General features: G+C 43.0%; 1 protein-coding gene across 2 annotated transcripts; it reads left to right on the forward strand.

Annotated features, from left to right (window-relative positions):
• The first annotated feature begins 608 nt into the window (after positions 1-608).
• Positions 609-24,246, forward strand: tlk2 (tousled-like kinase 2). Of its 2 annotated transcripts, XM_080448051.1 has the most exons (28): positions 609-865; positions 1,201-1,289; positions 2,013-2,266; positions 2,532-2,581; positions 3,250-3,310; positions 3,404-3,543; positions 3,634-3,740; positions 3,922-3,987; positions 6,973-7,055; positions 10,294-10,365; positions 10,489-10,558; positions 10,650-10,693; positions 10,863-10,961; positions 12,140-12,232; positions 14,067-14,159; positions 14,315-14,425; positions 14,556-14,692; positions 14,885-15,040; positions 15,131-15,197; positions 15,469-15,566; positions 15,675-15,756; positions 16,372-16,463; positions 16,642-16,731; positions 17,311-17,480; positions 18,290-18,428; positions 19,443-19,554; positions 19,671-19,778; positions 22,948-24,246. In XM_080448051.1, exons 1-28 carry the CDS (start codon positions 615-617, stop codon positions 23,122-23,124), a joined length of 3,111 nt encoding a protein of 1,036 aa, XP_080304177.1. In that variant the 5' UTR covers positions 609-614; the 3' UTR covers positions 23,125-24,246. The 2 variants fall into 2 exon arrangements, with proteins under 2 accessions (XP_080304177.1, XP_080304176.1); XM_080448050.1 differs by lacking the exons at positions 609-865; positions 1,201-1,289; positions 2,013-2,266; ... (3 more) ...; positions 3,634-3,740; positions 3,922-3,987 and adding an exon at positions 5,128-5,806 and having other exon boundaries at positions 6,968-7,055.
• Positions 24,247-24,791: the final 545 nt, after the last annotated feature.

The following is a 24,791-nucleotide window of genomic DNA, read 5'->3' on the forward strand; positions in this document are numbered from 1 at the left end:
GTAACTATAAATATCCTACATATATATATGTGATGTTCACAGTGTAATCGAACAATAGTAAATCCCAAGACGCAGGCATACATATTCGTTAAAAGCTCATTTGTGATTGTGAATGAACGCGTTCTATTTCGTTTAGGTCTATGCTTAGCTCCAGCTCTGGACCAGATCTATTAGGTCGCAAAGCTCTATTTCTATGGTCCTCGTCAGTGTTGCCATGTCTGCTTATTATAAGCCACTTTGGGCTTATTTTTCTTTAAAGTTGCTTGTAAAAATTGGTAGTTGCACGGGTTGCAGTTTTTTGGGCTAATTTATAAAGTGTGGTTGCTTATTTGGGCTTGCTTCCAAATGTTGTTTAAACCAGTGGTTCTCAAACATTGTCAAGGACCCCCAATTAATATGTATTTGTCTGCAGACCACCATCCAGGGACCCCCATACAAGATGTGTGTTGTTAAAATGTAAAAAATAAAGCTTAGGCTATTTTCGGCTATTTTCAAATAGCCAATGTATAGGTTTAAACTAAAGGGCTCACGTGGCCTGAGGGCTTGTTTTCACAGACCTAGTTGCTTATTTCTCTCGCAATATGTGGCAACGCTGCCCACCACGTCAATCCAACATGGCAGCGCCCGATGCGGCGAGAGCAGTGGAGAAGGAAAGCATGGAATCTGTGGCAGCTGTGGGGAAAGAAAGCATGGAAGCTGTGGCAGCAGTGGAAAAATTAAGCCTGGAAGCTGTGGGAGCAGTGGAGAAGGAAAGCATGGAAGCTGGGCAAATTGTACCAGAACCTTCAAGTGTAGATGTGAAACGCCCTCAGTTCGGCACACGTTTCTTGACAGACCCACGTCAAATCTTCCAACACAACGCATGGTTTGTAAAAGAGTTCCACAGCTAGACAGATGTTGCTGATGATGTGGATATATTTAGGCTATCAGGCTATGTATGTATGTATGCTATCAGTGGTAGCAGACACACATTGGATTAAGAGATAAAGCGTTGACGTTATTTACTATTACATTTGGGAACGAAATACTTGTTTGTCATGGCTTTTGAATAATACATTTACGGCAACATAATGTATATGAGTTAATTGTCGCACAAACAGCAAAGTTGCGGTTTCCCATCCAGTCCCTTTTTACCAGCAGGTTTTTTGATTGATTGAATACTATGTATTCAATTCGTAATAACTGCTGAATTCTCTACAGGGACAATGTGGAGTGGACAGAGGAACAAGAGGCATCTGCTAAGAAGAAGGTGCTAGAGAACAGCCAGCCACTTCCTGCAGAGAAACAAGGTCGTGTTTTGGTAGTTCAGAATCATGGCCCACAAGTTCCTATCATTAAATGATTTGGGATCTGTCAGTGAGATTGTTCATTTAGGAGTCCAGGACCAAGTTGTACTGTCTACTCTATGTGATCAGTATAAATTGAGTTCAGCATCATTTGTCTGTTTTTGTTGGGTTTTGTGTGGTAGAACATTAAACTAAAAACACACAAGTATATAGTAAGTCAGTAACACATTGCTGGGAATTTAGGATGTCCGTTAATGTGTCATTATCCATGTTGTAGATTTGGCTTCTGTTTGCTCCTAGACTTGTTCCTTTTTTATCCTATAATATTGGTTCCATCCTCACCTCTAAAATGTAGAATTATTTTGGATTTGTCAAGTTTTGTTAGGCTCGGTTTTACAAACTCAATTTGAGTTGAGTCCATGACCCCTAGGGTCCCCCAGTGATCTGTACTTGATCCCCACCTTTTTTCTCTCTACATCAAATCTCAAAATAGCCAATGTACAAGCTCACAATGCACGCCACATTGTAAGCTTGTAGATCCGCTACTTTTGTCGAATGTTTGCCTATTTTCACTGTTCACCTATTATGACATGCCCAGAATAGGGATGCTGCGGTCCATGTGGTTAAATAGTACTAGGCTACTCAATGCATGTTAATGCTATGGGGTTCATATGAGGAAATAGTTTTGGCTCAAATTCAAACTGGCTTACTTTGTTCCTTTTACAGAAGAATATGACTCCCGGGCAAATGAGTACTGGAATGACTTTTATACAGTCCATGAAAATCGCTTTTTCAAAGACCGTCACTGGCTCTTCACGGAGTTCCCAGAGCTGGCCCCACAGTATTGTCTCAACCATGAAGCCCATCCTGAAGTCTCCAATGACAATCACCAGGACCAAAGAAGAAGCGAGGAGGTCACTTCTCTGTCTCCAAATTCTGGTGACTTCCCAGGCTCCTCTGCGACATACCGCATTATGGAGGTTAGAAATGAGTTTGTAGCAGATCTCTTAAACAAGGCACAGTGATCATTAGTTAGACAAAAATGTTGAACTGTACACATTGATGGCAAATGGCAAAAACTCTTGAATGGCAAGCTGTGCAATTACAGTTTCTTTGCTCAAGTTAGGATCACTGATCTATGCTTGTGAAAATGACAGCTTGGTACATTATTGTTTGTTATACTGAGTGCAACAAGTTGTGGTGTAATAAGCATTAATGCTTTGCAAATTCATATTCATCTGGCAGGTTGGCTGTGGCGTGGGCAACACAGTTTTTCCTATTTTGAAGACTAACAAGTGAGTATGAAGAGAATAACAGGAGAGCATGCGTTTGGCCCCGTCTTGTGTGTGTGTGTGTGTGTGTGTGTGTGTGTGTGTGTGTTTGTGTGTCGGTCTGAAGTGTTGTGCATGAAAATGCTAAAAGTGTGTGTTCATTGAACTTGACTGAACGTATCTGTTTGCAACTAAAATGAGCGTATCTGTGAGTGTCGCTAACTCCTACTGTAGTTAACAATGTTCACGGTGCAAGTTGCTGAATAAACACTCTAGCCAGAATGAGGCCATTTCTTAATACTAAGAACGCAAAGGGGGGTGGATGGTAGGAGGAGGTTCTAAAGAAAAAGAATAGCTTGGAGCAGCTAATTAAAAATAATAATAATAATTATCAAAGTGAACTAGTTCAGTTTTTGGGACTGTTAATTTGTTAACTATAAATGTTTAATCTGTGAATTAGGACAACCTGGGAGGAGAACAGTAAAAATTATGTACAACTGGTAATCACATGCCATGCTATGCTTTCACAGCTGTAGGTAGAAATTAAACTGCATACATCGCTATTATTAGGGCATGCCTCCTGATGGAGAGTTGTGCTCGACTGAGCACACCTTTATAGTTATAATTATACACTTGCATTTCTTAATTTGCAGTGATTGAGTAGCATACGGTCTTATGATTGTCTTTTGCAGTGACCCTGGACTCTTTGTTTACTGCTGTGATTTTTCCAGCACTGCTGTGGAGCTACTCAAGGTAAGTTAATGGAAGTGGGGGGATGATGTGGCTATAAATCATCAGAATAATCTTGGTTGAAATGATAAATTAACGTTGCCTTTTTGTCACTAGAGTAATACTGAGTATGACCCTGGGCGATGCCTTGCCTTTGTTCATGACTTGAGTGATGTGGAAGCCTATTACCCTGTCCCTGATGGAAGCCTGGATGTTGTTCTACTAATCTTTGCTCTGTCAGCCTTGCATCCTGACAAGTAAGAGCTCTCTCTCTCTCTCTCTCTGTTTCTCTACCTGTTTGTGTCATTGAATGTAGTGCTGATATTTTCAAACCTTCTCCATCTCAGAATGCACGCATCAATTAAGAGATTAGCTCGGCTGCTGAAGCCAGGGGGAGTGTTGATGCTCAGGGACTATGGACGCTATGACATGGCACAGCTGCGCTTCAAGAAAGGTTAGACTGACACTGTATGTGCTCTGTACAGATCCAATGCCACAAATGAGAGATTGTAAACATCAGTGAAGGGACAATAAGTGTTGAATAGATTGTTAAATATTGGTTTAGATGTCTCCATTTTGTTTTATATTAGTCTGATGGGTAAGTGTTTTTTTGTGTTTTACTTTTTGTCTTTTAGGGAGATGTTTGTCAGACAACTTTTATGTCCGGGGCGATGGAACACGAGTCTATTTCTTTACTCAAGGTAAAAATAGAATTAAGTTAGTGACTTCGTGCACATGTCCATGTCCATATTGCAGGGACATTTTTAATAAATGTGTGTTTTCTTTCCAGATGAGCTCCATGACATGTTCACTGAGGCAGGGCTTGAGAAAGTGCAGAATGTTGTAGACAGGAGGCTACAGGTGAACCGAGGCAAACAGCTAACCATGTACAGAGTTTGGATCCAATCCAAGTACCGCAAGGCTCACACTGAGCAACTTTAAACACAGAGCCAAGCCACCTGAAGAGGACTTTGGTGCTTTACACCTCAAATACAATAAAAGCTGGGAGTGGATCTCATGGTGGTGCAGTCCATTATGAAAGAGTTGCCACAGTGATTGTCACCAAGAATTGAAGGCTTTGGTATGGTACTGGTCTTATGTCGCTCAAATGTTGATGGATGTGGTTTATGGCCACTCAAAATGGAAAAGGACTAAGCTCACAGATGTTTATGATCAACCAACTGGTATTTCTAATGACTTGTTTTAAACTTTTAATGTAAATGTGTTTTTTTAAGAGGCCTCCATTACTGCTTATGTTCAAAATGAATAATAATAAAAACCAGCAATTGCAAGTCGGCTCCATTGTTTGAAACTTTGCATACTTACACTCACAATTGTGGCATATAGTCTCTGAACACAGATCAGAGGAAACATTTTAATTATTTGATATGCCTGATCCGATCAAATGGCCTGCATTTATATTGTGCCTTTATTCCAAAGCACATTCACTCTTGTCAGCAGAGGCTCCAGGACCGAACGGCACTACCTTTGCCTGCAAGATATTTGACCAAAATTAATCTAAAAAATTGGCGTTACACCCCATAATGTCCAGCACATTTTGATTCATATCTTTTGCTTTTGGCTTTAAAATATGAGCATCTGTTGGCATAGAGCAAACTGGTGCTGGTGAAATAAGATGAGGTGATAATGGCATATTCTTAATCTTCCTTCAGGTTGATGTCAGTATGTACACATGGTATACCATTGACAGCAGATAAATATAATGGACAAACAAACTACAATACGAGATAAGACGGAGGGGGGATTTGGGGGCGTTGTTGACTTGAATTCTATGCTTGAATTGTAATTGGCCTAGACAAGAGATTTGGGGGCAGGCGTGGACTGAATGAAGGTGAGGAGCCAGATACTTGGAACAATCTCACGAGAAAATATGAGATTTACTGATTATTGTTTACATTGCACAAATATGAGAACCGAATCGATCCGGATTAAACTGAAATGATTACTACAACAGAACTTCCGTAGCAGATTTTCTTTTTCCTGAGGCAAGGAGGGCGACTGGAACCGAACTTTGTTTTTGATCGAGCCAAAAAAAAAAACGGGACCCGAATCCATCTCACACACCAGGGAGAAAGAAAGATAGGGGAGTCGCTTAAAACAAGTCAATCTGTGCCAAATTACAACTAGAGGGTGGCCATTGTGTGGAACAAGACAACCGACACAGGGACGGTATGGTCTTCCATTAAAGGAGCGTGATCATGGGGATACCACCCGCGTAAGGAGTGCAGAAAGGCGGGTTAGGGATACCCCAGGTTCTCCGGGGCCTCGAAGGGAATTCCTCCATCGTGTGACCGTGGAGCGCTGTGCTCGTCCGGGTCAGCCCGGCTCTGCAGCGGTGACGATCAGCAGGCGACAGGCGTGGATGTGAACGCGGCCTCGCTGCCTGGGACTGGGAGTGTCTGCTTAGCAAAGGGGAGACAGAGACAACGGGGACTGTTTTTTTCCCGAGGGGCAAATACTAGCCCTCAGGAGGACCGTGGAAGAGAGTGTATTGTTACAGTAAGTAGTTTGACGGGATGTCAAATAAAAAAAACAGCGTTGATAACTTGGCTACAACCACTTCAACCCAAACGCAGTGGTTTGACAACACAGACAGGGATTGACGAGATGCTTGGGATATTACACCGTTAGCCAGCTGGCTAACTAACTAGCGGTAACGTTAACGATAGCATGGTTCTCTTACCTAGCTAAATCGTTCCTTTCTGTGAACAGTGTGACTTGTCATACTTTTAGTTGACCGCCTTTCGTGAACTGACCCTGTATGGTTAACTGACTGGAAATGATTAACCTTTTAACTGAATTAGTTAACGTAACCTAGGACGCTAAATCAACCCCTCTAGTCGTTAGCCACACAGTACTGAAATGCTAATTGTTGTTAGCTAAAATTGACAAGCTGGTTAGCTGGTTTCCACTAGCTAACCCAGCTCGTTAGTTTGCAGATAATTGACAGAGGATGTTAGTTAAGTAAAGTGGCTGGTTATGCTGCTCAGCATAACGGGGCCACCATGCCCAATGCTCTTTGAGAACAGTCATATCGAAAAATCAAGAATTTCTAAATGTTCTGTCATTCTAAATGATATACATTTGGGGCTTTAAAAGACATGTCTGACATGACATCAGTCAGGCTTGGGTGTGTAACCTCTGATCAGGCTAGAAAGACGGGCACTTAATGTAATTCACTTGTTGTTAAAAGTTGGCATTTTCCATGCTGTGAATAATGTTAATGTTAATAATTATGTTTGACAATTCCATCATTAGTGACCTATAACTACAGCACCATAGGCCTGTTATGGTCGAGCATTATCAGATGATGATGCTACAATTTTTCCAGGCATTGAGGATTCTGCCTGCATCTATGACAAAAAAAGCAATGTATTGGCCAAATCTTTATCCTGATTTTATGTCTATACAGTGCTGTGAGTGCTTTTGTGAACACTCCGCTTACAGGGTCTAGTCCTTATTGAATATATCGAATATTGGGGAAACATTTTGCCCTAGTGTCAGGGTTATGGATGAGTCGGAGCAGGAATTTTCCACATCCATATAGCAAAAAACAAACATGACTCATCACAACCAGTACATTTGAAGAAGTGATCTGTCACTCCCACTTAAGTATTTCAGAATCCCACAACATTTAACTTTTCTCTTTTGTATCTATAGCCTAGCCATGATGGAAGAACTGCATAGCCTGGACCCACGGCGGCAGGAGCTGTTGGAGGCTCGCTTCACTGGGGTTGGCGTGGCTAAGGTTTGTGTTACACTTGTTGTTGTGGAAGTGAAGGACCTCCCTTCTATCAAAGAACTTGTAGCCACCGATTCTCCCGATCACAGATTTTCTTTGTGTCTGCCTTCCTCTCTTTGTCTGTTTTCGCCTCAGTGTTATTTTGCTGCTTCATCTGCAACAAGCAATACCCCACTCTTTATCTCTCTCTCTGTCTCTGGAGAAGGTTGAGCTGTGTCTGTGTTTTTGGCTGGTATGACATGGCATCATCTCTTCTTGGCTCATGATGTAGTGGCTGAATATGCAAGTGGCGATGCCTGCCAAAAGGCCACAGACGGGACTGACGTGGGAGGAAGAGTGAAAGCCAGGGCAGGAATGTAGAAATGGTCCTTGACCAGGTGCAGGTGGTGGTAGTATTTTTGTCTTTTACATCTCTAGCCTGGTACAGGGAAGGAGCTGCCTTTTGTGGAAGGTGATCTTGGAACAGTGAGGGAGCGAGAGTCAGCGCCAGGAGTGGGCCCTGTGCCAGCCATAGGCAGAGCTGAGCCCAGAGCATGGCATGGCTGCTGCCGCAGAGAAAATGGCGGATTTCACTAAGGCATCGTGCCATAACCACCCTGTATGACAAGGGATGCAGTGTAGAGAGAAAGTGTGTATTAGAGGCAGAGAGAGGTATGGGTTGGTGATCTAAAAGCCCCAGGATACCATAGAGCAACTCTTGTTATTCCCCTTGACCTTGAACAGCCCCAAGGCTCTGCTGCTCTCTTTTCAGTCACTAGAGTTGGCATAAAAGTAGAGAGAAAGGAGGGAATTGATATCCTGTGAGGACAAAGAACTAGCTCACCTAAGTTGGTGGAATGCGCAGGTCCTGCTCGGAGTATTGGCAAACGTGTTGCCTTTTTGAATACGACAGATCAAAGACCCCAAGAATTTGATCGGTTAAAGAACAACCTGTCTTTCTTGGCTCGGGCAAAGCATCTTTCATTAGCCCTCTCCAGAGACAAAAGAACAGTGAGACCATGGTGAAAGGGAATAAAATGGATGACATTATCTAAAGGTGACAGCCAGGGGGATGAATACACCCCCACCACCAGCATGCCTGATGTTCGGCCATTTTGGGAGGGTTCAACGAGAGAGCTCTAGTGTGCTCTGAATGACTAAGTGCATTTCCCTGATACTGTAGGACAGAGCCCACTGAATTCTGATGTAATTCATTTGACTGACAGGCATCACCTAGGGAACTGACCGTAGAACTGATTTGTAGGTGCAGTGTGCCGCTGATGGTGAAAATAAACGAACCTCCTCTCATTACATTACAGTCATTTAGCAGACGCTTTTATCCAAAGCGACTTACAATAAGTGTATTCAACATAGGTAGGGAACGAAAACTACTAATCACCAGAAGTCTTTAGTGCATTTTCTGCAAAAACAAGCAACCAAGAGTATACCTAGCGCTAAGGTAAAAGTGCAATATATCAGCTACCTATTTCCTTAAACAGATGAGACAAAATAGCTAAATCAAATGAGCATGAGCTAAAACAAATAAGTGTATCGACTAAACAAGATCCAATAAACAATCCAATAATCCAATAAACAATACAGCAATAGAAAACAAGCGTTCGTACAACTAGTTAACAACAAGTAGGTCAGGCAGAGAGGAAGGGTAGTGTTTCCTGAAGAGGTGGGTTTTCAGTCTGCGGCGAAATATGGGCAGTGACTCTGCTGTCCTAACATCAGTGGGAAGTTCATTCCACCACTGTGGGGCCAGAACAGAAAAGAGTCGTGACCGTGTGGATCGGCCAGAAGGACCCTTGAGTGACGAGGCAATCAGTCGCCCCGAGGTGGCAGACCGAAGTGGTCGGGCAGGGGTGTAGGCATCGACCATAGCCCGGAGGTAGGAAGGAGCTGTTCCTTTCACTGCCCTATAGGCTAGCACCAGGGTTTTGAACTGGATGCGAGCCGCTACGGGGAGCCAGTGTAGAGAGCGGAGAAGGATGGTTGTGTGGGAGAACTTGGGGCGGTTGAACACCAGACGAGCCGCAGCTTTCTGAACAAGCTCCAGGGGTTTGATGGCGGATGCCGGAGCACCAGCAAGGAGGGAGTTGCAGTAGTCCAGGCGGGAGATGACGAGAGCCTGGATGAGCACCTGGGCTGCCTTCTCCGTGAGGAAGGGGCGAATCCTCCTGATGTTGTAGAGCAGGAATCTGCAGGACCTCGTCACTGATGCGATGTTTGCCGAGAACGTCAGTTGATCGTCCAGGGTCACACCCAGATTCTTCGCAGTCCGAGTTGAGGTCACCACAGCATTATCAATGGTGATGGCCATGTCTCGATGCGGACAGCCCTTCCCCGGGAGGAACATCAGCTCGGTCTTGTCCAGGTTGAGCTTCAGGTGGTTTGTCGACATCCACTCCGAGATGTCAGCCAGACAAGCAGCAATGCGTGTCTCCACCTGGGTATCAGAGGGGGGGAATGAGAGGATTAGTTGGGTGTCATCGGCATAGCAGTGGTAGGAAAAGCCATGAGAGTGGATGACAGCACCCAGAGATGTAGTGTAGAGAGAGAAAAGAAGAGGACCCAGAACCGAGCCTTGGGGAACCCCAGTTGTGAGCCTGTGTGGTTCTGACACAGACCCTCTCAGCATCACCTGGTATGAGCGACCCGTCAGGTAGGATGCAAACAGGGAGAGTGCAGAGCCTGAGACACCCATCCCCTCGAGGGTGGAGAGGAGGATCTGATGGTTCACCGTGTCGAACGCTGCAGACAGGTCCAGGAGTATCAGAACGGAGGAGAGAGAGTTCGCTCTAGCGGCATGGAGCGACTCCGTCACTGCCAGGAGGGCAGTCTCTGTCGAGTGACCCACTTTGAACCCAGCTCTCAACTCTCAACTCAATTTTCACACTTTTTTCAGATTTATCTCTCAAATTGTGTTCCCTTCAAATGCATACTACTCACTGCATGCTGAAATGCCCAGGAGATACAATTCTGCGTAAAATCTGAAACTTTGGTACCTTTAAAGAATAAAGACCACGCTCAATGATACCATTGCTCACATCTACTGCCCAATGTACTCGCGCACATCTACTGCTCAAAGGTTGATGTTCAGAAATGTCCACCACACACATATATAATGGATCATAAGTAATGATTGAGAGGGATTCTTTTTGTATGAGTCTATACATAGGTTATACCTTTTTATTATGTATTTTTTAATTGCTCTGTTTTTGTGTGCGCTTCTTTTTTTTCTTTCTTTTGTCTTTAACAGGGTTCAGGCCAGAATGAGTCATCTAATCAGAGTCTATGCAGCGTGGGCTCTCTGAGTGACAAAGAGCTCGAGGTCAGTCGATGGTCTGCCGCTTCCCGGAAGTTTCGATTTCACAATGCATCTTTTCACTTTGTCGTCTTATTGTGCATTCAGTGGAGTCTGTTAATTTATTTCCCCCATTACTGTTCCTAACAGACTCCAGAGAAAAAAGCAAATGACCAGAGAACAAGAAAACGGAAAGGTGACCCCTTTGACGGAAGCCAAGGTGACTTTGACCATTCCTCCACTGACAGGTTTTCATCATGTAAAAAACAAACGCCAAACCCTTCCTCACTCCCTATCTCTGTGTATTCCAGGCAAAGCAGGAGCGAGGGGACTCAAGATTAGCGATTATTTTGAGGTGAGTGACTGCAGATTGTATGTGCTTAGTTGTCTGTTCAGCATCGTTGAAGCTCTTTTCTTCTTTCGTCCTAACAAAAACACAGTATGTCGTCCTTTTACCTTTAACTCTAGTTTTTGGTCTTTCCATTAAAAGTGCTTTTCACCCTCTCTTCCTGGCTTACTGTCAGTTTGCGGGAGGTAGTGGTCCTGGTACCAGTCCCGCCAGGGGGATCCCTCCAGTGGTCCGCTCTTCCCCACAACATTCCCTCTCCAACCCACCTGTCACGGTGAGCATGCTTGGGCTTCCTTCTTTTCTGTCTCGCTTTTTTGTTTGTTCTGTTTATGCCTCACTAAACACTGTTGCACTCCCGTCCACTCTGTTATATCATTATTATAAAAAGTGGAGCAACGTTTTGGGTTGTTGAATGACTTGATGAGATTAGGTGCATGTCATTAAGTGCCATTAACACCTTTACCGCCGGGCCCGTAGTTCTACGGGCCGTTAAATCCAACGGTTAAGCGCCGAGCCCGTAGTCCTACGGGCTGCGGTCTTTTCGCGCATGCGCGGTCCGGGTGCACTTTCGGAATTTTTTTGATCCACTTCCGTTTCCGGTTTGATGACAGGAAATAGAATTATTTGGGATCCGGTTTCGACGATCACGCCCGCTCCCATTCTACAGACGAAACTGAAACTCAATTCTCTTCCTGTAGTTTTTTCTCCTCGCATTTCACTGTTTAACGTAATCCGCTCTAACTACAGTCATGGAAGTCCGTTTGACATGCGGTCTTCACTGGGAGATACAGGGAGATCTCGCGGATGTAAACAGACCGTTCACGGCTCAATCTTAAGGATTTTAACAAGATCTATGGCGACATGAAAAAAACAACAAAAACACCTTGGCACTGGTGAGTACATTATGAGATTAACCTCTGGCGGTGGATGTGTTAACACATCGACCGCCAGAGGTTAATCTCATAATGTACTCACCAGTGCCAAGGTGTTTTTGTTGTTTTTTTGTTTTTTTCATGTCGCCATAGATCTTGTTAAAATCCTTAAGATTGAGCTCTACACGGTCTGTTTACATCCGCGAGATCTCCCTGTATCTCCCAGTGAAGATCGCGTGTCAAACGGGGCATCCATGTTTGAGTTAGAGCGGATTACGTTAAACAGTGAAATGCGAGGAGAAAAAACTACAGGAAGAGAATTGAGTTTCAGTTTCGTCTGTAGAATGGGAGCGGGCGTGATCGTCAAAACCGGATCCCAAATAATTCTATTTCCGGTCATCAAACCGGAAACGGAAGTGGATCAAAAAAATTCCGAAAGTGCACCCGGACCGCGCATGCGCGAAAAGACCGCAGCCCGTAGGGCTACGGTCTCGGCGCTTAACAGTTGGATTTAACGGACCGTAGGACTACGTTCTTGGCGGTTAATGTGTTAAGTGATTTTGGTTTTTTTGCCCTGCAGGTGCAACAGGGAAGCCCCTCTTCGGTCAACACGGAGCACTCCTTGTGCTCTTTGAAGCCCATCTTGCTTCATTTGCTCCACAAAGGCACGCAGGTACATCACACCCTATACCGGCTTAGCTATGTGTCTGTCTTCAAACCTGAAAACCATTATAGGCTCTATGGAGAAGTGTAACACCAGTTTAGAAGAAGGTGAAATACCCATTTCCTGTTCCAGATCATTTTCCCATAGCTTCGTTTCATTGGCTTGGCAGCAGATTGAACCAGAAACACCTATGAAGGAATGCATATGAAGAAACATGTTTCCAGTTCAAATCTGCTGTCGAGTATGGCTGCACGACTAATCGTAAAAAAATACATCTATGCGATCTTATTTCGAAATGACGTTTCCATTGACCTCACGCTGCATTCACATGTTGACTTATTTAGACTTCTGCACAATCATAGGTGCAATGTCCGTCACACTTAACTCTTTCACTAAATACATAAATGAATCACCCACTGCCAGCGATTTTTGGTTTTCCTTACCTTTTCAACTAGTCACAGAATATTTATATCCCCTGCCGGTTGCTAAACACGGAGGGTTTCACTGTGCTTCCGCGAGGAAAAGAAAAAGTCTTTGTGACCCCCCCGGTCGCTTGTTATAGGTCGTTGAAAATAGCTCGTCTCGTAAAAAATGCAGGGAGAAAAAAAAGATACAGCCGTTTCCTCAAATACGCTAAGCAGGAAGTCAATGGTGGTGGAGATCTTTCGATCACGTGATCTCCTGGATCTATGTGACTTGAGGAGGAATATGGTCACTGGTGTGTTAGAGAACAGCGCCAACTGGTGGAAAACCACGACGGTGAAAACGAACAGTCTGGCCCTTTTGGAAATAAATCGTAAATGTCGTCCTTGGCAGTGAAAGAGTTAACAATGTAAAGCTAGACACTACTCCATTCGTGTTATGTCGTTCATATTCCTCATTGACCGTGTGCTGTCTCTGTTACTATAGAAACCCGACACAGAGCCTACTCGGCGAGCACGTGACTCTACTGAAGGAATGAATATGAAGAAAGTTTTCCACGTGACGGAAAGAAATTGGTGTCAATGAGAGAAATCCCTATGTGGCGAGGGCGAGAATGATGTATTTAAACTGAAAACGAAGCACATACCAGTGAGGATGTACGAGTCATAATTTGCAAGCAGTGCGTTGGCATTGTCGTAGCTCTGAAAGTAAACACTCTGACTAACTACAACCACTTAAAACGTCACCATAAAATCCTATATGATTTAGCATGAAGGACAAAAAAACGATGACGTCACAAAACACCAGCCGCCAGATCACTCAAACCTCAATAACACGCAAACGTATTTTATAAAATGCATCACCATATCTGTCAAGTTCCCAAAGGCACGAAGAGATTAGATAAGTTAATGATGAAGAAGTTAGGCAAGTGTGATTGCCCTCTCGCAAGTTGTCGCAACTATATTGTTGCATTATTGCCTGCCCTGTACACTCGATGTTGAATGACAGCCCACAGAACTGAATGAAGCATGATAATGCCGTCGTCATACACAATGACGTTGCTTGCAAGTTCTCGTGTCTCATTGTCCAACTGATCGTCATCAGTTACCTGTTTAAGTCGGACTGAAACGTTATTGGGGGGGGGGGGGAGAAAAAAGATTTGTGAGAATCGTGACTCGTGAGTCATGCAGCCCTATTGCCGAGTCAATCAAACGAAGCTATGGGAAATTTTAACCAGAACAGGAAACTGATATGCCAGCTTCTGGAAACCTGGGACTACAGTTATGCACAGATTATTGATACTTGATTGTGTCTATGTAATATAAGGTTTTATCCTTGTGTAATATAAAGTTTGATCTTAATCGTTTTCTGCTTTGATTTCACCCCTGCCCTTCCCCTGCCTCTCTTCTGTACCCTATAGTCCGACCTTACCATGGAGAAATTAACAGCATTGGAGAACAACAAAAACTCTGACTTGGAGAAGAAGGAGGGCAGAATAGATGATTTACTGCGGGTACTGATGATGTTAATAGACTCCATATTATCATTCTCTTCCCCCATGTGACTATCAAGTGTTTTTGTTTCAGCCAAGGCATGTTAGTTTTCATATTAGATTTTTATATCTGCATACCTGCTGGTCAACATTTTTACTTGTATGTTTTGCTCCAGGCAAATTGTGATCTGCGAAGACAGATTGATGAACAGCAGCGGATGCTGGAGCGATACAAGGAACGCTTAAACAAATGTGTGACTATGTCCAAGAAGCTGCTGATTGAGAAAGTACGTTGTTGCATCAATAATCTAACAACCGTTTAAAACCAAGATCAGTCTAAAGAGAAGGACGTTTTTTTATCTTTTAAGACAAACGTGCATGGGATTTGACACATTGTATTTATTTATTTACTCTCAGTCCAAGCAGGAGAAGATGGCGTGTCGGGATAAGAGCATGCAGGATCGACTGCGACTTGGTCACTTCACCACAGTAAGACATGGGGCGTCTTTCACGGAGCAGTGGACGGATGGATATGCCTTTCAGAATCTCATCAAGTGAGCATCTGTGTTTTATAACGTCATGCTTCAACTCCACTCCTCTCATCGTTGCATTTCAACTTGCCTCTGCTCTGTCCATGTTCCTCCATTTTATTTTACCAATAGGAATTCCCTTTTTATTTCCTCCGTGATTTGTGAGCGGACTAGCAGACTCCCCCGTCCTCACCTTGTCCGTCTGTACATTTCCAGGCAACAAGAAAGGATCAACTCACAGCGAGAGGACATTGAGAGGCAGAGGAAGCTGTTGGCCAAGCGCAAGCCACCGTCCATGGTCCAGACGCCGCCTCCGAGCCTGGAGCAGAACAAGCGCAAGAGCAAGACCAATGGAGCAGAGAGCGAAGCAGTGTATGCTTAAATTGTATTTCCTTGATGTTGGGTGTCTCTCTTTACCCCCTCTATTTCTCTCTCTCACACTGTTTCTGTGTGCCCTCACAGGTTGACACAGGCAGAGTATCACGAGCAAGAAGAGATCTTCAAGCTAAGACTGTGTCATCTTAAGAAGGTAATGCTTTCATTATCCATATTTATTTCTCATCTGTCCCAAGTGGGGAATTCCCACAAGCAAATGTTGGGTTGTTTTGGCTCCAACTGTTGGCCGTCACGTGTATCTAACCAACCATCAATTTTGGAGGTCATATTTTGTTTTTAAAGATCTCGTTTGATGGTGAAAGTGGTGAATTTTGGAATTTACCAACCTCTGCAACCAAATCTTAACTATTGGCATTAGTTTAACTCTTGTCTTTTGTCCATCTTAACAACACTTTGTTCTCCAGGAGGAGGCAGAGATCCAGGCAGAGTTGGAGAGGTTGGAGCGAGTGCGAAACCTCCACATTCGTGAGCTGAAGAGGATCCACAATGAAGATAATTCCCAGTGCGTGCCCTCTTCCTTACCATCACAACACTCCCACAGTATCGTATGCTCTCATTTGCTGGAGAGTTCATGGGTTCTCATGACTACACTGTTTTTATTTCTGCACAGATTCAAAGACCACCCTACGCTTAATGACCGCTACCTGCTGCTCTATTTACTTGGACGGGGAGGTTTCAGTGAAGTTTACAAGGTGTGTGAAGCAGGGGTGTTGCTCAAAGTGGGGTCTGGGGGGGGGGATATTTATCAGTTTGGGGGTCCTTGCCATGAAAGATTTTGAGAACCACTGTTCCAAGAATGTTGCATGTTAATCTCATACATGTTAAAGGTTGATAACAGCATGCAAATCCAAATGATAGAATACCAGGTGCTGGAGAGAAAAACATGTGAAATAGTCTGCACAGAGAAAGAGCTTTGACGCTCCAAACATCACTTTTTTGGTGGTAAGGTAATACAATAAATGTTCATGGGAGCATTAATCAGTTTGCAGACTTTATTTTTCCGTTTATCTCATACATGTTATCATAACATTTAAATATCTTACTGTTTATTTTTATACACACACACACAGCGGTGTTCCAAGTGCCTGCATTCCATGATTTCCACAAAATGGGAAACATGGGCTCCTTTCTACATAAATATTTAGAAGTAAATGTTCGTGCCAAATTTTAAGACGAGTACAAAACCAAAAGTTGACTTTAATCTCTGTATGGGAAAAATAAGATGAATGAACCTAGAACTTTTAAATCTGTCTAGAACAGATATATGGGAAATATTTCTTAACTTGGAAGTGATGCTCTCTTTCCAGGCCTTTGACCTAACAGAGCAAAGGTACGCTGCAGTAAAAATCCACCAATTAAACAAGAACTGGAGGGATGAGAAGAAGGAAAACTACCACAAGTGAGTTTTTCATGCAAAACTCTGCTTCAAGTAAGAAGCAGAACACTGCATTAACACTGGTTAATGCAGGAAGTGTTTCCGTTTATCTTCTGGGTTCAGTGAATTCCCTTTTTCTTTTTCACCATTAGCGCCAGCAAAATGTGTACAATGCTGAAAAAAAGTTTTCTCTTTGTTTCAGACATGCATGCCGGGAATATAGAATACATAAAGAGTTGGACCACCCACGGATAGTCAAACTCTATGACTACTTTTCACTTGACACTGACTCGTAAGTCCTTTTCTCTTTTTACACTGCATTCACGGGTTCAGGCAAGCGGTAGATGGCAAACTGGACATAATTTTAGTGGACGAGAGCAGTAAGAGTAAGTATCAATACCGTATCAACAATATACACAGTAAAAGATGCTGTATCAATACAGTATCAGTATACTGATACTGTATTGGTGTACATTGGCGAAAACCGATCCCGAAATGAGAAGATAATAATCTTAGTGAAACAACACCTGAAATTGTATGATACCACAAAGCTTCTGAAATATCATGAGAAAAGCTGACATTTTGCCGTACTGCCGTTCCAGCCATTGCCGTCAGACTGTTTGTTTGTTTTTCCTGTGGTGTCCAGAAGGTGGTATCTGTCTGCTGTCTACCGTTTTCCTGAATCCTTGTGAATGCAGCCTTTTTTTCTTCCTTTGAAACATGTACCTGCTCATTACAGTGAAAGTTATTTCGGGTGGACGCCAGCTTGCATATCTTATTCCAGAAGCAGAGAATGTGACTTGTCTGTTTTTAAGCTAGCTGCGGTGAGCACTGCTGACTCTTGAGATTTTCCTCCCTGGTTTTGGAGCAGGTTCTGCACGGTTCTAGAGTACTGCGAGGGCAACGACCTGGACTTCTACCTGAAGCAACACAAACTGATGTCGGAGAAGGAGGGCCGATCCATCATCATGCAGATTGTGAACTCCCTAAAGTACCTCAACGAGATCAGACCGCCCATTATCCACTATGACCTTAAACCTGGTGGGTCCCTGCATCAGAACACAACTATTTATTTTGTGGGCTTTTTATGCCTTTATTATTGATAGTACAGTAGGTTTACAGGAAATGGGGAGAGAGAGATAGGCAGTCGGGATCGGGACTCGAACCTGCGACACGCTGCCAGGCTGCCCGGACCACCACGCCAGCGGTCTGGGCCAGAACACAACTATTTTTTAGTTGTTCCCTCTGGTGCTACCTTCCTGTGCATTATTAATACCATGTGATCAGTGATACTTTGTTTCAAATATTGCTTTTTGAGCTATTTTAAATGTGTGTTAGACCCCACCCACTGTATACATTGCTGGAGTGGTGATTTTTTTACCCTGGATCTCGGCTCTTTGTTTACCTCAACATCCGACTTGCTTTGGATTTTTCTTGGAGATGTCGACATTTATCTGCGGTGACATTTGGCTTGTTTGAAAATCTTGGCGGTGCAAGAACTGCCAAATTGATCTTCAGCAAGACACCGCGTTTGTTTGTTTGTTTGCTCCGCAATGACAAAATATTCTTATTGAACTGCTAAAGCCGAAAAACTGTGACTTTGTTTGGAGTATGCTGCAGGCATACAAAGAAACGGGTAACAAACATACAATAACCAACCAAAGAATTCAGACCAATCACACACAAAAACACAATACAAATACAATAAAAAAGAGAAAATGGAAATTCCAAACAATTTACCGCACACACACAAGCCCACCCCCTCTTAATCTTGGATCAATGATACTTTTGACGTTTTTATATTGACTATGTGACTGAAGTCTGTTTTTATATGTTCCCATCCTCTTCAGGTAATATCCTCCTGGTAAACGGCACAGCCTGTGGGGAGATAAAGCTCACAGACTTTGGTCTGTCAAAGATAATGGACGATGACAGCTACAACTCGGTGGATGGCATGGAGCTTACGTCGCAAGGCGCAGGGACCTACTGGTGAGTGTTTCATTGTACATAAACTCTGCTAAATCTTGATTTATTTTGACAGCCCTCTTCTCTGTCAGCCCAAAAATCGGTGATTGCTGATATATTCGCTCTAGAAAAAGAAATAATGAGAGAATAACTCCTCTCCCTGGCTCGATTTATACTTCGCCGCACAGCGGGCCGCATGTCGAAAATAGCAGATCTACAAGCTCACAATGCGTCGCGTCTGGGATGCTCTGTGAGCTTGTAGATCTGCTATTTTCGTCGCACGGCCCAGTCGTGCGACAAAGTATACATTCGGCTGGAACACGCGCAGTGTCGGGTTACTATAGTAACGTGACTGCGCTCTGTCAATGAACAGAGTCGAGACGACACAACTTTCTTTATCTGCTGCCATGCGCCTCTCATTCGCACTCTTTGACTGACCAAAAATTGTTTTTATAATAAAGAATTGTAAAACATATCACTTCCATAGAATATTTTTTTCCAGGGCTAAGATCACAGACTAGGACATAAAGTGAAGTTGTAGCAGTAGTCTACCCCAGTTTGCTAATCAATTCTGCCACTGCGGGATAAATTAATCACCCGCCCGGTCCCCCCCTGAAACTAAAGTGACTCGGTGTGGGGTAGCAAACTCACATTTCATAAAATGACAAATTTCGCCCCCAAAAAATGCCCTTAAAAACAACCAACGATTGGACTCATCCAATATGTGCCAATATATTTGCCATATCGTCCAACCTTACCGCCTGTCTGACAGACTCGCTGCCGGCACTCCCTCGGGTCCTCTGCAATACACACGCCAAGTTTGAAGTCGACCGGTCTCGATATACGCTAAGGGCAGACACTCGCAAGCACACACAGATACTTGTGTAATTTATAGTTTGATGTCATTATAGGCAAAAATAAAGAATTAGAAACATTTACTAAACACCTTGAAAATAGCACATCTACAATCTCTGCTATTTTTGATAGAATGTAGAACATTTTTGTTAAGTGGTTAATTAGGTTCCCTGTGACTTTTAGGTACCTGCCCCCAGAGTGTTTTGTCGTTGGGAAGGAGCCTCCCAAAATCTCCAATAAGGTGGATGTGTGGTCTGTGGGAGTAATTTTCTACCAATGTCTCTATGGCCGCAAGGTAAGACGGGCACACGGCCAAATTCACTTTGTTAAAATTTTTATAAGCGCACCTTTCTCATAACTGACAAATGTCTGTGTTTTTGCTGACTACCATTTGTCTCTCTCGCTGTCCAGCCCTTTGGTCATAACCAGTCCCAGCAGGACATCCTGCAGGAAAACACCATACTGAAAGCCACAGACGTCCAGTTTCCCCCCAAACCAGTCATTACACCTGAAGCTAAGGTATTATGATCTTGCTCACCGCCTTCGTTGCCATAAGCGCAAATGTCTCCATTGAACACAAGTACAAGTTCTGTGAACTTCCCATAATGCATTACACTGCACACAGGTGGTCTGGTAGAAGACATTATCAAACCTGTTAATAGGCTAGGTTGTTTTCTGTATGTTTGCGTGTAGCTAGGAGAAAACCAGGGTTCAGGGTGAGATATGTCCTAATATGATTGCACCCAATCAGGGAACTATACAAGTATCTCATATCTGTTAGGCCAGACTAGTTTGATGCTCATTTGTCTGGCTTCTACATTAAGTCAATTTCAGTCTGATAAAAGACAAATAGATTGAAAACATTTGCAGAATGAGCCTTTTATTATTTAGTTGCAAGTATACAAAGTGAGTCTTTCGACCTTCCTCAGTCATGAATATTATATTATATTAATATTATGATCTTGGTGTTCAGGAACTGCTATATATTACTTCCTTCCCAGCACATTAGAAGACATTAGTGGTGGGAGCAAACACGCGCATACAACCTTCAGTGACACTGATGGAAAGAGGTAGAACAGAATCAGAATCGGCTTTATTGTCGTCACAGGTGTGAAGAAGTGGGTTATTTTTTTTTATTTTTTATTTTTGTACCGGCAGGATCAATCATTTATAGCTTTCAGGAAAGGTGTGGAGAATGGATAGAAACAAACGGGTCAAGTAGTCAAATGTTCTAATATAAGTAGAGTGAAGATATACATGGCCCATTCCAGAATTGTGGGTACATTTAGAGAAGAGAGAGAAAACAAAAAATAGAAAATATTTTTTCCATTAAACATTTTTAGTCTAGTAGTACACACTCCATAAGGGGGTATAAAGGGGACACAGACAAACAGAAATCTCCATATATGGGCATAAAAGGGACACAGGCAGACAGACAGGTACAACAAGTATTGGCATGCATTCCCCTTGCATCGTTTCGACTTGCGTTGTTCCTGAGTGTATATAGGCAGTATTAGGCACCGGCCTTTTCTTTAATAAACTTTCAAAGTAACTATCGTATGACGTATTAACCCCAAGTTGGGCAAGGACTCAGCCTTTGTGTGCGAGATCCCGTCACTGAGGTTGGTTGTGGGATAATTTTGAGGAGCTCATCAAAGAGATGCCACAATGTGATTTCTCCCCACTTTGTGGATGCATGTAACTTTTACAGGTCTCATTAAACCATTAACAGGGTTGCCATTTTCCACAATTGTATTCCTTAACTACATGTGCTAACCTCAAAACAGATACCATATGGCGTGTCTAAAAACGGAATTGTAAAGGACTTTCATCAAATTATTTAATTTGATTTCAAATTCACTGGAAATATCACTAACAGATTTGATAAAGTAATCTACTGTTTGTGTATCCTAAACATTTTGTATAAAATAATGGGAGAAGAAGCATGACATACCTCATCAAATGTTTGTGGCCAGAGGAAGTGACATCACTGGGTGTAGGTCACACCCTTTATAAATGACTGCTTTGGAGATTGTTTTGCCTTTATAGAACATGTAACAGAGTTGTGCATAACATGGATAAAGACACAAAATATATATTTTTATATTTCGCTAAAAGTACACACACATAATACAGAAAATAAATGCAATTGATTTGAGTTAATAGAGTACACATTTGACTTGATTATTTCATGTTAATTCAAGTTGAATATATGAATTTGTAGCTGGAGACGGGCAATAATGGTTGTGTGGGAGTGATGTCAAGTGATCTTAGCTTAGTCCTGAAAAGAATATCCTTTGAAGAAGAAGTGATATTATTATTTTACAATTCTTAGTTGTCTGAACAAGTTTTGGTCTGTGAGAGAGGTGCATGGCAGCAGAAAGACAGTCTTGTCGTCTCATCTCTGTTCATTGACAGCGCGCAGTCATGTTACTATAGTAACACGACACTGCACGTGTTACAGCCGAAAGTATACTTCGTCCTACAACAGGGTCGTGCGGTGCGCCGAAAATGGCGTCGCAGATCTGCCATTTTCTGCCAGTATAACTCGAGCTAAGGACTGGGGAGCTGTTCTCACATTAATTTGCTTTTCTAGCGCGAACATTTCGGCAATGTGCGATTTGTTTTTGGGCTGATGATGGTCGATAGGATTTTTTTGGCATATCGCACAACCTTAATTCAAGATATGTCTTGAGATTTTATGCTAGAAACAGATCTGCCAACTCCACCTTAACCCCTGCGTCCCTGTGATAATGAATGATTGAGCGAGAGAGAAAAAGAATGAGAAAACAGCTCGCTTATCCCCCTGTTCTTTTGATGGATTAAAGTTACAATCTCGTGTGCGTACAGTCACCTCTCGCGTGAGTATAAAGTACTATACCGTTAGAAAATAAACAAATAAACGGTCGCTTATCAGGCAATACCAGAACTTTTGCTGCCAAAGAGGGCATGTGAAAACTGTCTCTCCCATTGCCATACCAGCAAGTTATACTAATTGTTTGCTGGACAAATCCTTGCGCTGTAGTGAAAAAGTGACTATATATACAGAGTACATATGGCATATAATAAATTCTATAATTAACTTAGTATGTACATTAGGTTACAAATATACAGCATATTCAGATGTGTACATGAAAGTGCAGCAGTAAGGTGAGGTTAGAAAGCAGAAGGTACAGACATGTACATAAGATGGAGCACTAGAGCTGATACAGGACATAGGGCTGTGCAAATAGTCTGTCTGGAGTCTCACATGCAGGTGAGACATAAGGGAACGTAGTCCTCATGGAAAGTAGTCCACATAAGTCCAGCATAAGTAAATAATACAATTTTAGGAACAATGAGTGAGGTGAGCTAAAATGGCCAAATTGGTCAGCTGCTTGACACGTCATATACATCAACCACATAGTGGTGCGCATGCCATGCGTATAAGCCTAGTGTATCTACCTGAACTAGCTTGCAGGCTACAGATCTTTCAGAGGTTGCCTACACAAATTCACTTTATACGTTTTCATTTTTATAAGGGCACCTTTCTCATAACTGACAGATGTCTGTCTTTTGCTGACTGCATTACTCTGGTCTCCATTGAATGTATTTACTTCCACCTCTGACTTCCGGTACAAGTTTGTTCTCTTGCACAGTTATCCCTTTCTCTTGCCTCACCTAAATTTCCCTTTCTGTCTCCCTCTAGGCCTTCATGAAGCGCTGTCTGGTCTACCGTAAGGAGGACCGCATTGACGTACACCAACTGTCCAGTGACCCCTTCCTGATGCCCCACATCCGCAAGTCGGTGGCGTCCTCTGGCACCTCGGGTATGGCCACGGCCTCCACCTCCAGCTCCACCTCCAACAGCAGTGCTTCAAACTGAACCCACACCCCTTAACTGACTGACCTAAGTACTTGTAAGGGCAGGCGGGAGGGTGGGTGAGGGAGGGAGGGCAGATACCCGGTCAAGCCCCCCAGCCCCACCCCCACGGTATCCCACCTTGCCACGGTAAAGCCCTAGAGAAACGGCTGGGGCAGGGGGTGGGTGAAGGGTCATTGACTGGGTGAAAGGAGGAATTCCCGTAGCCCTCCATTTCCCCGCCATGTCCACCCACCCAGCTCTCCTGTCCTTCTCTCCCAAGAGGGGGTGGCATTGTTCTGGGGGTCAAAGCCCTAGACTAACCCACAAATCATGGAGTTCGGCGAGGCACTGCTTTGAAAAGTGGGGTTCAGTGTATGGGACATTTCTTCTGCAAAAATAAAAATGAGTATAGAAGTATGGAACTGCTTCAGCTTGGCCAGATGGAATAGACTGGTGAAGGCCCTATAACCAGACACACACATACATACATACACACATACAGTACAAGCATTAAGCATTCTGGTCTAAGGTAGTGTGAACTCCCCAAGTTCAAAGCTTTGGTTTGTTCTCAGGCCCCCTCAACCCAATCGAGATTACCAGTCTATCCGTCATTGTACTGAACCTAAATATGTATGGCACTTTGTCATCCAAAAAACCCAGTTCTGCGTTCTCTTAGCCCTACTCAAATTCCAGACCCAGATACTTGTTGACAAGGAGGGCAAGAAGCTACCCCCCCCCCTCCAATCCCCATATCTCCTTGTCAAGCTCCTGTGACCAAAGCTTATAACTTCCAGTTGGTGGCAGTGTTCCACCTCAGTTTTTATAATGAATGGTTTTAGAGTCTGTTACTTGATAATGAAGGGGAAGCTGTTGATGAATGATCCCCTTAGCATTTTTTAACTTTTCAATTTAGCCAGTTTTATGGAGGGATGTTCAGTTTTTTTGTGTTTTTAAAGTTGCCTTTGATTAGAACTGTTGTTGTTTTTTGATTGGCCCCTTACCATAAACACATATTTATTTAGGTATGTTTGAATTTATTTTTTGGCCAATTAAATGCAAAGGACTGGTTTGCCTAATAGTACTGTTGGGGGAGATTGGGCCTTGGCAGAACGTTGCTTAAACCATTAAATACTATTGGTTAAAGTTTGTGTTTGGTCTTTGATTGATGTACTTTATTTAGTAAGACATGAGAACAACAGTACATGGAAGTACAAATTCACAATACAAGGTCTACTAAACTGGAAGGCTCATAAAGAAGTAAGCTTGTTTAAAATGAGATACCCACGCACACAAATCATGATGACATATAAGAGACTGATAGCTATACAATTCAGTCTTCATTTTTTATTAGATTGCATTAACTGTCTGTGATTATTTTATTTATTTATTAGGCAGTTTTGCTCATTTAAACTGAACCGTACAGAGATGGGCAACCAAGCCCATGAGAGGGAAGTGCATGCACGCACACAAATCATGATGACATATAAGAGACTGACAGATATACAATTCAGTCTTTATTTTTTATTAGATTGCATTAACTGTCTTTGTGATTATTTTATTTATTTATTAGGCAGTTTTGCTTCATTTAAACGGAACCGTACAGAGATGGGCAACCAAGCCCATGAGAGGGAAGTGCGTGCAACACAGGTCTCGCTGGAATCGCAGCTGGGACATTTATCTACTGGTGG

Source organism: Gymnoscopelus braueri (assembly GCF_963280865.1).
Source record: "Gymnoscopelus braueri genome assembly, chromosome: 13".
NCBI classification, from domain to species: Eukaryota; Metazoa; Chordata; class Actinopteri; order Myctophiformes; family Myctophidae; genus Gymnoscopelus; species Gymnoscopelus braueri.

What these genes read in the sequence shown, in the direction of transcription:
- tlk2 (XM_080448051.1), top strand. Translation starts at nt 615, where the DNA reads ATGGCAGCGCCCGATGCGGCGAGAGCAGTGGAGAAGGAAAGCATGGAA. An exon ending in AAGAAGGAAAACTACCACAA is followed by an intron (nt 16,464 to 16,641) that starts GTGAGTTTTTCA and finishes TCTTTGTTTCAG; the next exon opens with ACATGCATGCCGGGAATATA. An exon ending in CAAGGCGCAGGGACCTACTG is followed by an intron (nt 18,429 to 19,442) that starts GTGAGTGTTTCA and finishes TGTGACTTTTAG; the next exon opens with GTACCTGCCCCCAGAGTGTT.